Source organism: Saccoglossus kowalevskii, chromosome 6 (genome assembly GCF_978046115.1).
Source record: "Saccoglossus kowalevskii chromosome 6, keSacKowa6.1, whole genome shotgun sequence".
In the NCBI taxonomy this organism is placed as follows: domain Eukaryota; kingdom Metazoa; phylum Hemichordata; class Enteropneusta; family Harrimaniidae; genus Saccoglossus; species Saccoglossus kowalevskii.
This window is the reverse complement of record NC_140646.1, coordinates 27,867,321-27,880,199: the sequence shown is the minus strand read 5'-3', so window position 1 is coordinate 27,880,199 and position 12,879 is coordinate 27,867,321. Positions and strand designations below refer to the sequence as shown.

General features: G+C 33.2%; 1 protein-coding gene and 1 long non-coding RNA gene across 2 annotated transcripts in view; both read left to right on the top strand.

Annotated features, from left to right (window-relative positions):
* Nucleotides 1-323: 323 nt before the first annotated feature.
* The window catches only part of LOC100375372 (membrane-bound transcription factor site-1 protease), a 49,672-nt gene continuing 37,116 nt past the window's right edge, over nucleotides 324-12,879 (top strand). The window contains exons 1-8 of the mRNA XM_085500298.1: nucleotides 324-513; nucleotides 1,811-2,222; nucleotides 9,379-9,530; nucleotides 9,693-9,795; nucleotides 10,594-10,703; nucleotides 11,227-11,344; nucleotides 11,724-11,944; nucleotides 12,642-12,758. Coding sequence (XP_085356424.1) covers nucleotides 2,045-2,222; nucleotides 9,379-9,530; nucleotides 9,693-9,795; nucleotides 10,594-10,703; nucleotides 11,227-11,344; nucleotides 11,724-11,944; nucleotides 12,642-12,758 — 999 coding nt within the window. The 5' untranslated portion in view covers nucleotides 324-513; nucleotides 1,811-2,044. The remainder of the gene's footprint in view (nucleotides 514-1,810; nucleotides 2,223-9,378; nucleotides 9,531-9,692; nucleotides 9,796-10,593; nucleotides 10,704-11,226; nucleotides 11,345-11,723; nucleotides 11,945-12,641; nucleotides 12,759-12,879) is intronic.
* On the top strand, nucleotides 4,539-6,399 carry LOC146742208 (uncharacterized). Its single transcript, XR_014929700.1, has 2 exons — nucleotides 4,539-5,755; nucleotides 6,226-6,399. It is a non-coding gene; the product is annotated as an uncharacterized LOC146742208 (long non-coding RNA).

The following is a 12,879-nucleotide window of genomic DNA, read 5'->3' as shown; positions in this document are numbered from 1 at the left end:
ACAAAAAAAATACGGAAGTGGGAATATCTAACATGACCTCCTAACTTGTTACAATATTTGCTTATATTATTTATACATTTCATATATGGCACCAGTTTCGAACGATTATATATGCACTTTGCTATATTGACATATTTGTTGTTGTAGATTACGACAAATGTTGATATACGCTCAAGTTCAAGCTGCTTACTTTGACGTCCATTATTAAAACATTTCACAACGTTCTGCAGATTAGTCAAGCTAGAGGTCCTTATGTTCAAAATGGCGCTGGGGTATCGGCCAATCAGAGTTTAGTGTCTACTACCTTTTGTGGAACTGTTTTTTTTGTTGTTGTAATCTGTGATTGTTTGAAAGTGAACGTGAAATATCGTTCAGGAAAGGTTGTTTTAATTTTGAATGTGCGTGACTGTCTTTATTGCGAACAAAACGACGACAAAAACAATGTAATTGTGATTTTAAATGTCGATATTTCATTCGGAATTGTTCCGAACATCGACACATTTTGAAGAGTGGGTAAGTGCATTTTTATAGTCCACTCACGCAGTACTCGATGACCGGCACAATCGTAGTAGAAACGTTATAATACTGGATTTCTCGGTGTTGTCTGATGCATATCGTTGTGTTTAAACTGCCATCATATTTTTACCACGACAAAACACAATAATACGACGTAAACACGATAGTTTCGTTTGGGGTTAAATTTTACCAATATTCATTGTTTACCAATACCATCGAGAACGACAAGATCATGCTTGGTGATTTTGTGTGGGAGCCGAAAATGTCAGTCGCCTGTATACTAGTACTAGAAACACATGTTGCTGTCTGTGAGGTTACTATTCTTTCTGATCAACTAGATTGCATGAAAATATTTTTGTTTATTTTGAGTGTACATGTGTGTATACCTTTGTTTTCTTATATGCACATGGACTGTTGGAAAATACCTTTGACACACGGTTTCTGTACAGTTCATTTCCTGCAAGTAGAAATAGCAATAAATATTATTTTAACAAGGCATCCAGTAACGTAAATAAAGGTTTTGATTGCGATGTGGGCATTTTCACAATAAAAGCATCATTTTAAATCACCCAAGACAAGATTAATATTAGGATTAACTAGCCTGGTAGAATTTAGGGTTAGGGATTTTAAAGATATATTACTCTTAGTATTCTCGGCAGTTGATTGGATATAATATTCTTTTCGCAGAGACTGGGTTGTATAAAAGACTATCCTGCAAGCAAATTACAGGCTCTTGTTTTAATTTGAAATCTATCTCATTACTATTGACAGAACAAATCCATTTACTTTTTATAAATATTTATATAATTCAATGGTAGTTTATAGTTCAACCAGCCAATCAACAAGTACCGTGCACAATAGCATAATTTGAAAATATTTAAATGCTATTCCATCGGCCAATAGAAACCTTGTTTAAATTTGAATTATAAAATTTATAAATATGAAAGGAATAATTTTTGTTGCACTGAGTATACAAATTTATTGTAAACAATTTTTATGGGAAATTAGAAATGACAGTACAGTACAGTACAAACCATTGTTTATATTTCTGAGATGTACATTTACAAAACAATTCAATGTTTTCATTTCACATCATGATCTGTTCCTTCAAAACTAAAGATTTGGCCAACCACTCACACCTCCATGATCATATTGTACAAGTTTCATGTTTACAAATAAATTAAAACCTCCATGCCATAGTGCTATTTACTGGACTACGAAAATGACATAATTCATATGTCATGGTAGAAGTTCAGCTGTATGTCATTGACCATTTTTTTTTTTCTATTCTCAGAAAATTGTTTTGAACATTGTGATGTTCAATACATGTTGTGCTGGTCTATCATCTATGTGCATGAAAGATGCAGTAGTGAGTCCAGTTGAAGTACTGTAAAAATGATAGCTGTGGTAGACCATTTGAAACGGTACATAAATACAGTCATAATGGATATCTTGAAGAGGTAGCAGAGACTACCATTGATGACTGTCTCAACAAGGAATTTTCCTTGCATAGGGAGAGACAACCAACATGAGACTTTTTCATCTGAGAACATTCGTATATTTGATATTAAGTGTACAGTCTTTAGTGATTAGAACATCTAGTGCAAATCATGCAACTGTCTCAACAAGGAATTGCATTGGTTCTGCTGAAAATGCTACCAATGAGTTGTGGAAGGTAGAATTTTCATCAGATGTTGTGGAGAATGGTGAGTATTATTCGAGTCCCCATTTTGACAATGTTTTTTGTACCATACAGTATTGTCCTCTTAGCCATTATGATATACTATAGAGTCTCACTTGCACATCATTTACATAAACAGAAAGTCATACATTGGCATTAGTGATCTTGAATAACTATGTTACTATAGTTCTGAATTTGTAATTTAGTAAGACAAAATTAACATTTCATGGATTATGTAACTGTTAAAAATGAAAAAAAATCAGAGGCCACTCCATTTTTGACTCCCATGTGCGAAGCACAAAATGGGAGTCTTTGCAGTTTAGTGTGTCTGTATGTGTGTATGTGTGTATGACTGTTCCACTGCTATCTCAAGAACCATACATCGGTTTTTGATGAAACTTGGTGCATAGATGCTCTGGGCCAATGCGCAGATTTGATTAGGTTTTGGTAAAAATCCATGCTCGTTAATTACCTAATTTGCATGATAATTAGCTAATTTTTAGCTGTTCTATGACTGTTCCACTGATATCTAAAGAACCACTCATTGGATTTTGATGAAACTTGGTACATAGATGCTCTGAACATAAGCGCAGATTTAATTAGTTTTTGGTAAAAATCTGTGCATATTAATTACCTAATTTGCATGATAATTAGCTATTTTTTAGTGGTTCCATGACTGTTCCACTGATATCTAAACAACCACTCATTGGATTTTGATGAAACTTGGTACATAGATGCTCTGAACTAATGCTAGGTTTTGATTAGTTTTTGGTAATAATCTGTGGATACTAATTACCTAATTTGCATAATGATTTAGTCAATTTTCGGTTTTTCCACTGATATCTCAAGTACTAATCATCACATTTCAATGAAACTACTTGGTACATAGATGTCATATGACACTGCACAGACCTGATAGTTTTTATGGTAATATCAGTACATATAATTACCTAATTTGCATAATTAATTAATTTTCAGCTTTTGATATAAATAGTGAGCATTACATTTCAATGAAACTTGGTACTTACATACTCAAGGACTATGCAGAGATTGATTGTTTCGGAAAAATATTTGTGCATATTAATCACCTAGTTTGCATAATTAGTTAATTTTCAGCTTTTCCACGGGTATCTCAAGTACTAATCATCACATTTCAATGAAACTTGGTACATAGATCCTTTAGGACTATGCAGAGACCTGATTAGTTTCAGGGTAAATAATTGTGCATATTAATTACCTAATTTGCATAATTAATTTTCAGCTTTTCTACTGATATCTAAAGTACTAATCATCACATTTCAATGAATCTAGAATTATGCAGAGACCCAATTAGTTTTTGGTAAATATCTGTGCATATTAATCACCTAATTTGCATAATTAACCAATTTCCAACTTTCACACTGATATCTCAGGTACTAATCATCACATATCAATGAATGTTTATACATGGATGCTGTAGGACAATAGACAGACCTGGATAATTGTGGGTTAAAATCTGTACATATTAATGAAACTTAGTACAAAGATGCTCTAGGACAATGTACAAACCTAATTAGTTTGGGGTAAAACTCTGTTCATATTATTTCCCTAATTAGCATAATAATTCATAATTTTTTGGTTCTAATCACATTTCAATTAAACTTGGTACATAGAGTTTTTGTTACATTGCGCAGACCTCATTAGTTTTGCAATCAAATCTGTTCATGTTAATTTTCTGATTTGCATAATTAGTTTTCAGCTAAGTAATTTCAAATTATATTTAATGTGTCTCCAATACTCTCAGCACATGGGAGTTCTTTCTAAGCTTTCTTTGATTGTTTATGCCTCAAGTCTTTCCTCTTTCAAAATTTTTTTGAGGATTTTTTTTTTCTCCCTTGCTGTCAACAAATGTTGGTACTGTGCAATAATATATCTTCACACATATATGAGAAATAAAATGCCAGATGGGGCAATTTTATTTGCGTTGAAAATAGTCTCACAATTCCTTTTGTTCTCTTGGTGCATAGGTTTCATTGCTTTTCACATTGTGGCTGATAATAGAAAATATTTTTTTTTCTGCAAAACTGAATTAAACTATTTGTGATTGATCTAAATCTGTTGACTGCAAAAAGGGGTCATTCTATTTTCAAAAATCAAAATAAAGGTTTTTAAATATTTAACCTTATTGAAAATTTGTATCAATTTGCATCGTATTTTTTCATTTTTTATGGATTTTCTCATTTTTTTTGCAATGGTGATTTTGATATATTTTACCCTTAATTTCTTGCTGGAAAATCAAAATGGTTGGCATTGCAAGTGTGATGACAAAGTGTTAAATTCAAAATTATTATTATAGACCTTAGGTCTATGATATTATATAGAAACACATACTAACTAATACTGTTGGATATATTCATATATTTTACTAAAACCATAAGACTGTTTCATATGGATTTGAATCATCAATATTGACTATTTAAAGTCGTGTCAGGCTGACCGTGAATGGCTTTTAAAAATATGTAGATATATCCGATTAAAATCTGCAATGTTGGGTTGTCTATGTGCGTTTTAAAAGCCCAATTCACTTGCCCCGAGCTAGTGTGAATTGGAGGTGTGGCTATGCTAATGAGTGTTGTTAATCACTTGCATAGTCTATTTTTACAGAAACCTGAGGCTGTAGTTTATTTACAAGCTGATAACACTAATCTCTAAACATCAATGCATGTAACCGTCCAGTCAGGCTTGCCTCAATAGAGCATGGACCTGAGCGACATGGACATCCCGTAACGACAAAACTAATAATGCAGTTAATAAGGGACATGTTATGAGGTGATCTGGCATAGATTCATGCTTATATCAACAATAGCCTTCGTCTCAACTGCGGATTTACCGTATCATGTCATTTGCCATCCTCGATTTGTTGAAATACGATGCCACAGTGATGACCACGATGTATGTATGCTTAGAGTCATGTCACGCTGCCGTCAACGATAAAAAAATGTATTTGCTGCATGTCGCTCACACTTTCACTCTCATATATGCTGCTACTGATACGTTGTAATTGCAAAGATAATAAATTTGAGATGAGGTATCATTCAGTGAAATTCTATTGTAAAACATAGCGACACTTTGAAAAGTCAAGTTGAGTTCATCGTCTGCTATGTGAATTCACGTCTGCGATTGAACAATCACTGGAGGCCTTGGTGGGGTCCCAAGCCAAGTTGATACGCAATCTGATTAAAATCTGATGTAGTGTACGGGCTTTAATTATTTTGGCTATGAACTTATTTTAACTTTATTTTTTATTACTTTTGTTATTAATGCCCTTTTATTTTATTATTTTACTTTGATTTTGATTTTGTGATTTTTTTTTTAAATTCCACCCTACCTACATCTGACCCGATGCCTATGTAACGAGATTTCAACGAGACCCACTATCGACGATTTTAGTCAACGAATCACAGACCTCCTTCTATAGCGCACATGATGACTTCACCGGGCGGAGTCGGGTGGAAAACACACTCAAATAAAATGGCGGATTACACCAACGTTAGCGACCGCGAATAACACGGCTTTTCGGTAAGTTTATCATTGTCAAATGCAACGAAAGTCATTTTTATGTTAATATTGTGGCTCGAATGGTTCGACTTTAGATCGTTATTTTGCATAGTTATTCTGGGAGTGACGATTTTGTTTCCACCGTTTCGACCGAACACCAGTGTCTTTTTCCAGTCGCCTGCCCTGGAGACGGGTGATGTTTTGTTGACGATCGGGCCGTAGCTGTAAATATTCATCAAATTGTATCAACATTTTGTATATTATACAATAACTCTTTATTAAAGTAATTGAGCTGATTTGGACTGGAATAAAATATTTTTTATTGGAACACATCGCAATTGATCAGGAAATATGTTTTTGCTCCAATTTTCTACGTCGATGCCGTGGGCCGGTGACCGTTATACAATTTAAAATCAGTTTGCATTGTTTACTATAGCTGTTTACAGTGTTCTAATCATTACGATTTACTTATTTTTTTGCTTCCATTCTAGATAATTATGCTCAGTGATGTAAAATTGAAGCGATGACTGAATGAACGAACCTTGGCTGGCGAAGATGTATCTGGAAGTGTACACATTTGTTGGAAGTGAAAAAAATATTCAATGTAATGACAAAAATTGTAAAATGCTGTGGAATTTCTTTTGCAAATAAAAATATACGAGCAATTTTCTATTAATGGTTTATTCAAGTGGGCAAAATATAATGTACAGAAAGATTGCCCATAGAGTACCGCTACACTGAAAAGTAAGCAACCGACAGCCTGTATAAAAGGGGGGCTGTGATTGGCTGTTACTTACGCGAGATTTGAACGGGACTTACATAGGCGTCGGATCAGATGTAGGTAGGGCGGAATTTTAAAAAAATCACAAAATCAAAGTAAAATAATAAAATAAAAGGGCATTAATAACAAAAGTAATAAAAAATAAAATTAAAATAAGTTTATAGCCAAAATAATCATTAAAGCCTGTACACTACATAAGATTTTAATCAGATTGGTTGATACGTTGCATAGTTTTTTTTCCATGGATTATTTTTCACATATGTCATTTCCGATAAGATACATGTAGTTGTTTTAAAGATAATTTAAAGCTTGTTTCTCTGTCGCTAAAAGCACTGCATAAAAAGCCTGTTGACCAACTACAGAAACAGAACAGCTATATATTTTTAGCATGACTGTGAAGGCTAGCTTTTGTAGTCACGTTGAAAAAATTATTTTAGAGAAGATAAAGTGATAATAGTCAAGAGTGGACTGCCGTCTACAACCCTAGAGATCATTTGATTCAAGTCTCATTTACGATCCATTTACCGTCAGGATCTGCATTATTTTTGGAACATGCTGTATCACCACATACACACCCTCGGACAATAACAGTAAACAATACTAAATTCATCTCATTAAAACAACTATAGGTATTTCTGGCTTGTATTCTCTGTGGCGACTTTTTAAATTTGGAAATACGATCGTCTTTGTTGAATCCGCTATGTGATAATGAGAAACGCATTAGGAACTGTGTAAATGTTTGTGGAGATTAGATGACGCATCTTGTTTTAGCGGTCCAACGTCACGTGACTTTGATTGACAGCATTTATTCAAGTTTAGTAGCGCATCCCTTTCCCCGGTTCATGTTTTTGACTTTTATCCACCAAAATCTCAACTCGTACATTATTTATTGTCATAAATACTACACACAGTCACTGTTGTGATATTCATAGTCACATACATCCACTTTGGCACGACATAATTGACCTGTAAATTTTATCGGAGCTTGGCTGGAGCTGTTTACTACAGCGTGACATGCAAGGAAATAATCCTGGGCCTTTAAAAATATGTGGGTACAATGTATATCCGATTTCAATCCAGCTGTATTTAAATCCTCAATATTTACGATTAACTCCACGTCAAAATGTTAGTGTAAGTATTAAAAAACACATGATTATATCAAATTCAAGTTAATTTGTATTTAGATCGTCAATATTGTCAATTCAAATCCACGTCGGTTGTATATAGATGTTTTAAAAGATACATAGATATATCCGATTAAAATATTTCTGAATATTGATGATTTAAATTCATATTTGACTGACCAAGAAAGTTTTAAAAATACATGAATATATCCAATTTTTAAATCCAGTTTTTATTACCGTACTCATTTTATAACAAAGAACAGAATTTTATATATGCTTACTAGAGTATTGTCTTTACCATTAAATACACAACAGGGATTGTGCATTACAAAAAACTTGTTTACCATGAAATTACTATATACTAATATCTCTTTGTCTTCAGTTCGAATTTTAAATTGTCAATATTGCCGATATAAATGAGATATATATTTGGAAAAAAAATTCCTGGAAAGCCCAATGTGGATGTAAATCATCAATATTAATGATCTTTTAGAATTAACACTTTCAGCACCATAGTAACCAATTTATACTAACTGGATACTTTTACAGAAAAGTTGTGAATTGCATTTACCGAAGTAGTATTATGTGGTTAGCCCAGACTTGCCCTATAAGTTAATCGTAGTTTTAATTTGTCATGCATTGTACATGTCAATCTAATTAGTTCAGTGTTTTTCCCAATATAACTTGTACAACATCCAGTGTGTAGGTTGTCATACTTCATATCCTGCAGGCACAAAGCTTTTTACAAATGTAATGAATACGCAGACATGTATGTACATGTACAAAATTCTAAAGTGGACATAAATTAACCTGACACTAATGCACTGCTCTATCCATTCTGATGAATAGTGCGACAGAAATCCATATAACTGCTCACTTTCGTTGAGTAATTATTTGAAAATTATGACGTCTGTTGTCAACCACTGGCCAATCTCATACACGTATTTTTCTAGTTTGTCTACTTTGAAAATATATGATAAGATTTGTGTAAATTTTAATTTCAGATGATCCATCATTTATCTATCTTTGTCAGCACAGCTGGCTGTAATAATTTTACCGTTTACTTGTGTATTTGCCTTATTATGATAATTTTAATCCAAATCTGTGCACTGTGGAATATTAAAAAAAATAGTTGTTTTGCAACATACAGGTACAAGCATAGACCTTAGAAAATAGGGATGACATATAACTGTGGGTACTGGTTTTGCTTTTTACCTGCTATATTTAGTTATAATCCTCAATCTAATGAGTTTTAGATACAAGTTTTTTGCTTGTAACGCACAAGTTATAATAAATAACTGCTATAAAATAAATAAATACACTGTGCTTGTAACATTGTGGCAAAAAAACAACTACCTTTTGAAAAAAATGATGTATTGTACAACATGATGTGGTTCAAAGCATTCTACTGATAATATTTATGTACTAAAATGAAAACACAAAGTTGTATAACTTCCTCAATATCATAAATTATTTCAGATTTTATTGTTAAAAAACAAGAAAATAATAATATTTCATCAAGATCATGTCACATGTCATATTATATACCAATACTCCTAAGATCGTTAGAAAATATAAGTTCATATATCAGATTCAGTTTTCTGGAAACATTTCTATCATATATTATACAAATGTTTGATTCTGTACATGTTTACATACTTTATTTGCTCTACTAGTATTATTAGTGCATGCGCTTTAGATTACAGATTTATGTTCTTTTGATTTGTTTTTCATTTCAGAGTACATTGTGGCGTTTAATGATTACTACTCTTCTAAAGCACGGAATAGCTTTGTTGCATCAGCCTTAAAGAGCTCTGAAGTAGTTTCATGGAATATTTTACCAAGAAATAACCCTGCTAGTGATTATCCCAGTGATTTTGAAGTTATCCAGGTGGGTCTGATATATAATCTTTCCAATCTATTGTATCATTTCAATAATTACTGCGCAATGTTTTTCCTAGGTAAGCATGAGTTGAGTTACTATTGGAGATATGCTCCCATTTCATGGAACATTGCTATTCAGTTTAACAATAACATGAGAACTCTTTTACAGATTCTAGAAAAAACGCAGGCTAGTTTAGAGGCCCTACTTCAACACCCATTTGTCAAGAGGGTGACACCGCAGAGAAGAGTCATAAGAACACTAAAATCATCAGGTAAGTAATGCGCATTAACATTCATTACATGTTTATTAATTACAGGTGCACTTCAGTTAACTTTGTGATCCAACCCAAGATGACCAACTGGTGGTCAATTTTATTACTAAATCTGTATTAAAACTAAGCATTTTTGCCTTTTTAGAACTGGATTACGACATACATTGATAGATTTTGTTCTAACCTGTTGCATGTATACAACCTCATAGGACTTTATTTCTCATAATCCATAATCTAATCTGCAGTACCAACAAATTTGTCAGAAAGACTTGTGCCATTATATTTAAATCTTAATCTTCTTCTACCAAAAACTCGTCTACCTCAATAGAAGTTTTAGTTTTCTACTTCATACGCATTTATCTAGCAAAATATATTAGTGGAAGTAGGAGAAAAAACTGCACATTTATAGCATAGTTGTCAAAATACCCGGTAATGACATTCATATTTCTTATTTTATCTCCTGTCTTCACCCATTGCTAGATGTGCAAAGAGAATTGCAGCACGCTGTCAGTAATTCAGGAATCAAAAATCAGTTTATCAATGCTTACATTGCTCAATAAAACTCCTTGTAAAGAAGGTAAAATTTTAAATCGCTGCAATCAAGGTTCAAAAGGTTTGCAGTTATTATTAACAAGAACTATCAGTGTCTTGGTTACTAGTACGGTACTGTTGATACAATGTACATGTACCTGTAATGCCATGGTGTGATAATATTTCATGCAGGACACCTGTCTTTGTCTGTGTGTATGGTATAATAAAGCTAGGTTTTAATAATTTTCCTTTACTGTTGATGATTAGAAGATGTAGAAGATTCCCCAGTAGAGTACAAACCGTGCAATAAAAGTGAACCTTGCTGGCAACAAAAATGGCAGTCATCAAGACCACTGAGGAGATCCAGTCTAGCATTGGTGAGTTGTCTTTCCATATACTTTATATTTGTCATTGATTCAATCACGACAACTTGTTGCTGGTCACATATTACGAGAGGCTGATATTAAGCAACCTAAGAGCATATCAGAAGCATTTACTCTAAAATATAAAAAAAGAACTGCAGTCAAAAGTCAAGAATGCCAGCAAATAAAGGACTCTGTCCCACAATCCTTTGTGCGCGTTATTACGGACACGCGCAAAAAACTGTACCACGCTTGTCAAATCTGGGTCAAATATACTGCGGAAGTCAAGCAAGTGTTCAAAACGTAATACAAAAGACGCCGCCACCGGTGCGCGTGGCCCAATCAATTGACTAGCTGTCAGCTAACTTACCTGGGTAGTAGCATATGTGCATACATAAATGGCATGTATAGTAAAAGTGAGCCAAATTTTAATGAACCATTATACAATAGAGACAATTTTGGGTTTATGTCCAATTCTAATAAAAAAAATACAGTATTTTATGTTTTTAATGCATATCGCTTTGCTATGTCTTTATAGGGAGGTGCATTTTGGCATTCGACTGGGCGTTACACCAGCAGAAGGTTATTAAAAGCTATACCAAGACAGATCACCAATGCTTTACAAGCTGATATACTATGGGAAATGGGTTATACTGGTAAGTCACACAGTGATAATCTATCAGAAAGCTGATTTATTATTATTATTGAATTTATTATAGCAAAATTCTTGATAATCAAACCTAGAAATCGCACTGGAAACTTTCTTGTGTGTGGATTCAGTCATTCTGAATGTTCATTATACAACCCTTGTGATTGGTTAATCAGTGAATAGAAAGTAGTGATTGGTTTGTCAGTGACTTAATACTGGGTCAAAGGTTATGCATATTTATTTATTTGTATGGTAGATCAATCAATATATAAAGCAGCATCCATGTATGGTATTTTACCATGCATTACATTGTTTTATATTTACTTTATATTATACACATGTTATAAAAAAAAAACCTAAAGTATATTTCCTGTCTGTTCCCGTAGGTGCTGGTATAAAAGTAGCTGTATTTGACACAGGGTTAAATGAAAACCATCCGCATTTCAAGAAGATTAAAGAGAGGACTAATTGGACCAATGAAAAAACATTGGATGATGGTTTAGGGCATGGTACATTTGTTGCTGGTGTAATTGCGAGTCATAAAGAATGTCTCGGCTTTTCTCCTGATGCTGATCTTTTCATATTTAGAGTCTTCACTAACAATCAGGTATGCCGATTTTTATTGGTATGTCAGAGAAACAAGTTTCCCGGCTTAACAAGTAAATGTTAAATGAAGAATAGTGATTACCAGTTCAATTGTTAGATGGCTGGCTAAAATATACAAACTAGTAGGCACTGGAATTTTACATTGAATCTACTGTACACTGTAAAATAGTTTCATGTCGTTTTAGTTGGCTCAGTGCTTGAATTAACTGAACCTTAAAGGGCGGCAGTCGTCATGTCGCGTCCTGTTCGATATGGACTCATAGCGACGTATACAACGCGTGTAAAATACAATGTTTATTTACATGAAATTCAAAGACACACTGCACGGCGACCACTGCCCTTTAATTCAGCTAAAGCACCGAAAGTGTTATTTAATAAGGATAGATTTAGTTACATTTTGAATTATCAATTATTCTTTACACAAGGCTGCTAAATTAGCTATAATAACACAGTAGTCTAAAATATATTTTACAATATTCAGTAAAAATTTAATATGAGGGAAAAGTTTTTGGTCAGTATAAGAGAGATGCTCGTTAATTTTTGCATGCATAACTGTACAATGAGAGCAGTTGTGTTTCTCCTCAACAGTTTTCTAGTTGAAAAGCAATGATTAGTAGTGACAAAAGAAAAATCTTTCATGCAGTGAACTTCATACAAACAACTAAAAACTTTTTACGTGTGTGTTTTCCATTGTCAAGGTGTCATACACGTCATGGTTTCTAGATGCCTTTAATTATGCTATTCTGAAGAAAATTAACGTGTTGAATTTAAGCATAGGCGGGCCTGATTTTATGGATCATCCTTTTGTTGATAAGGTAAGTTTTATTGTGAAGTCATACAAAAATCAGAGTACTTTAAAAAATGTATTTTGAATGTTATAGTATTATTGATTAGAAATATAAATGACAAATGCTTACCGGGAACAGGTACCTTTTG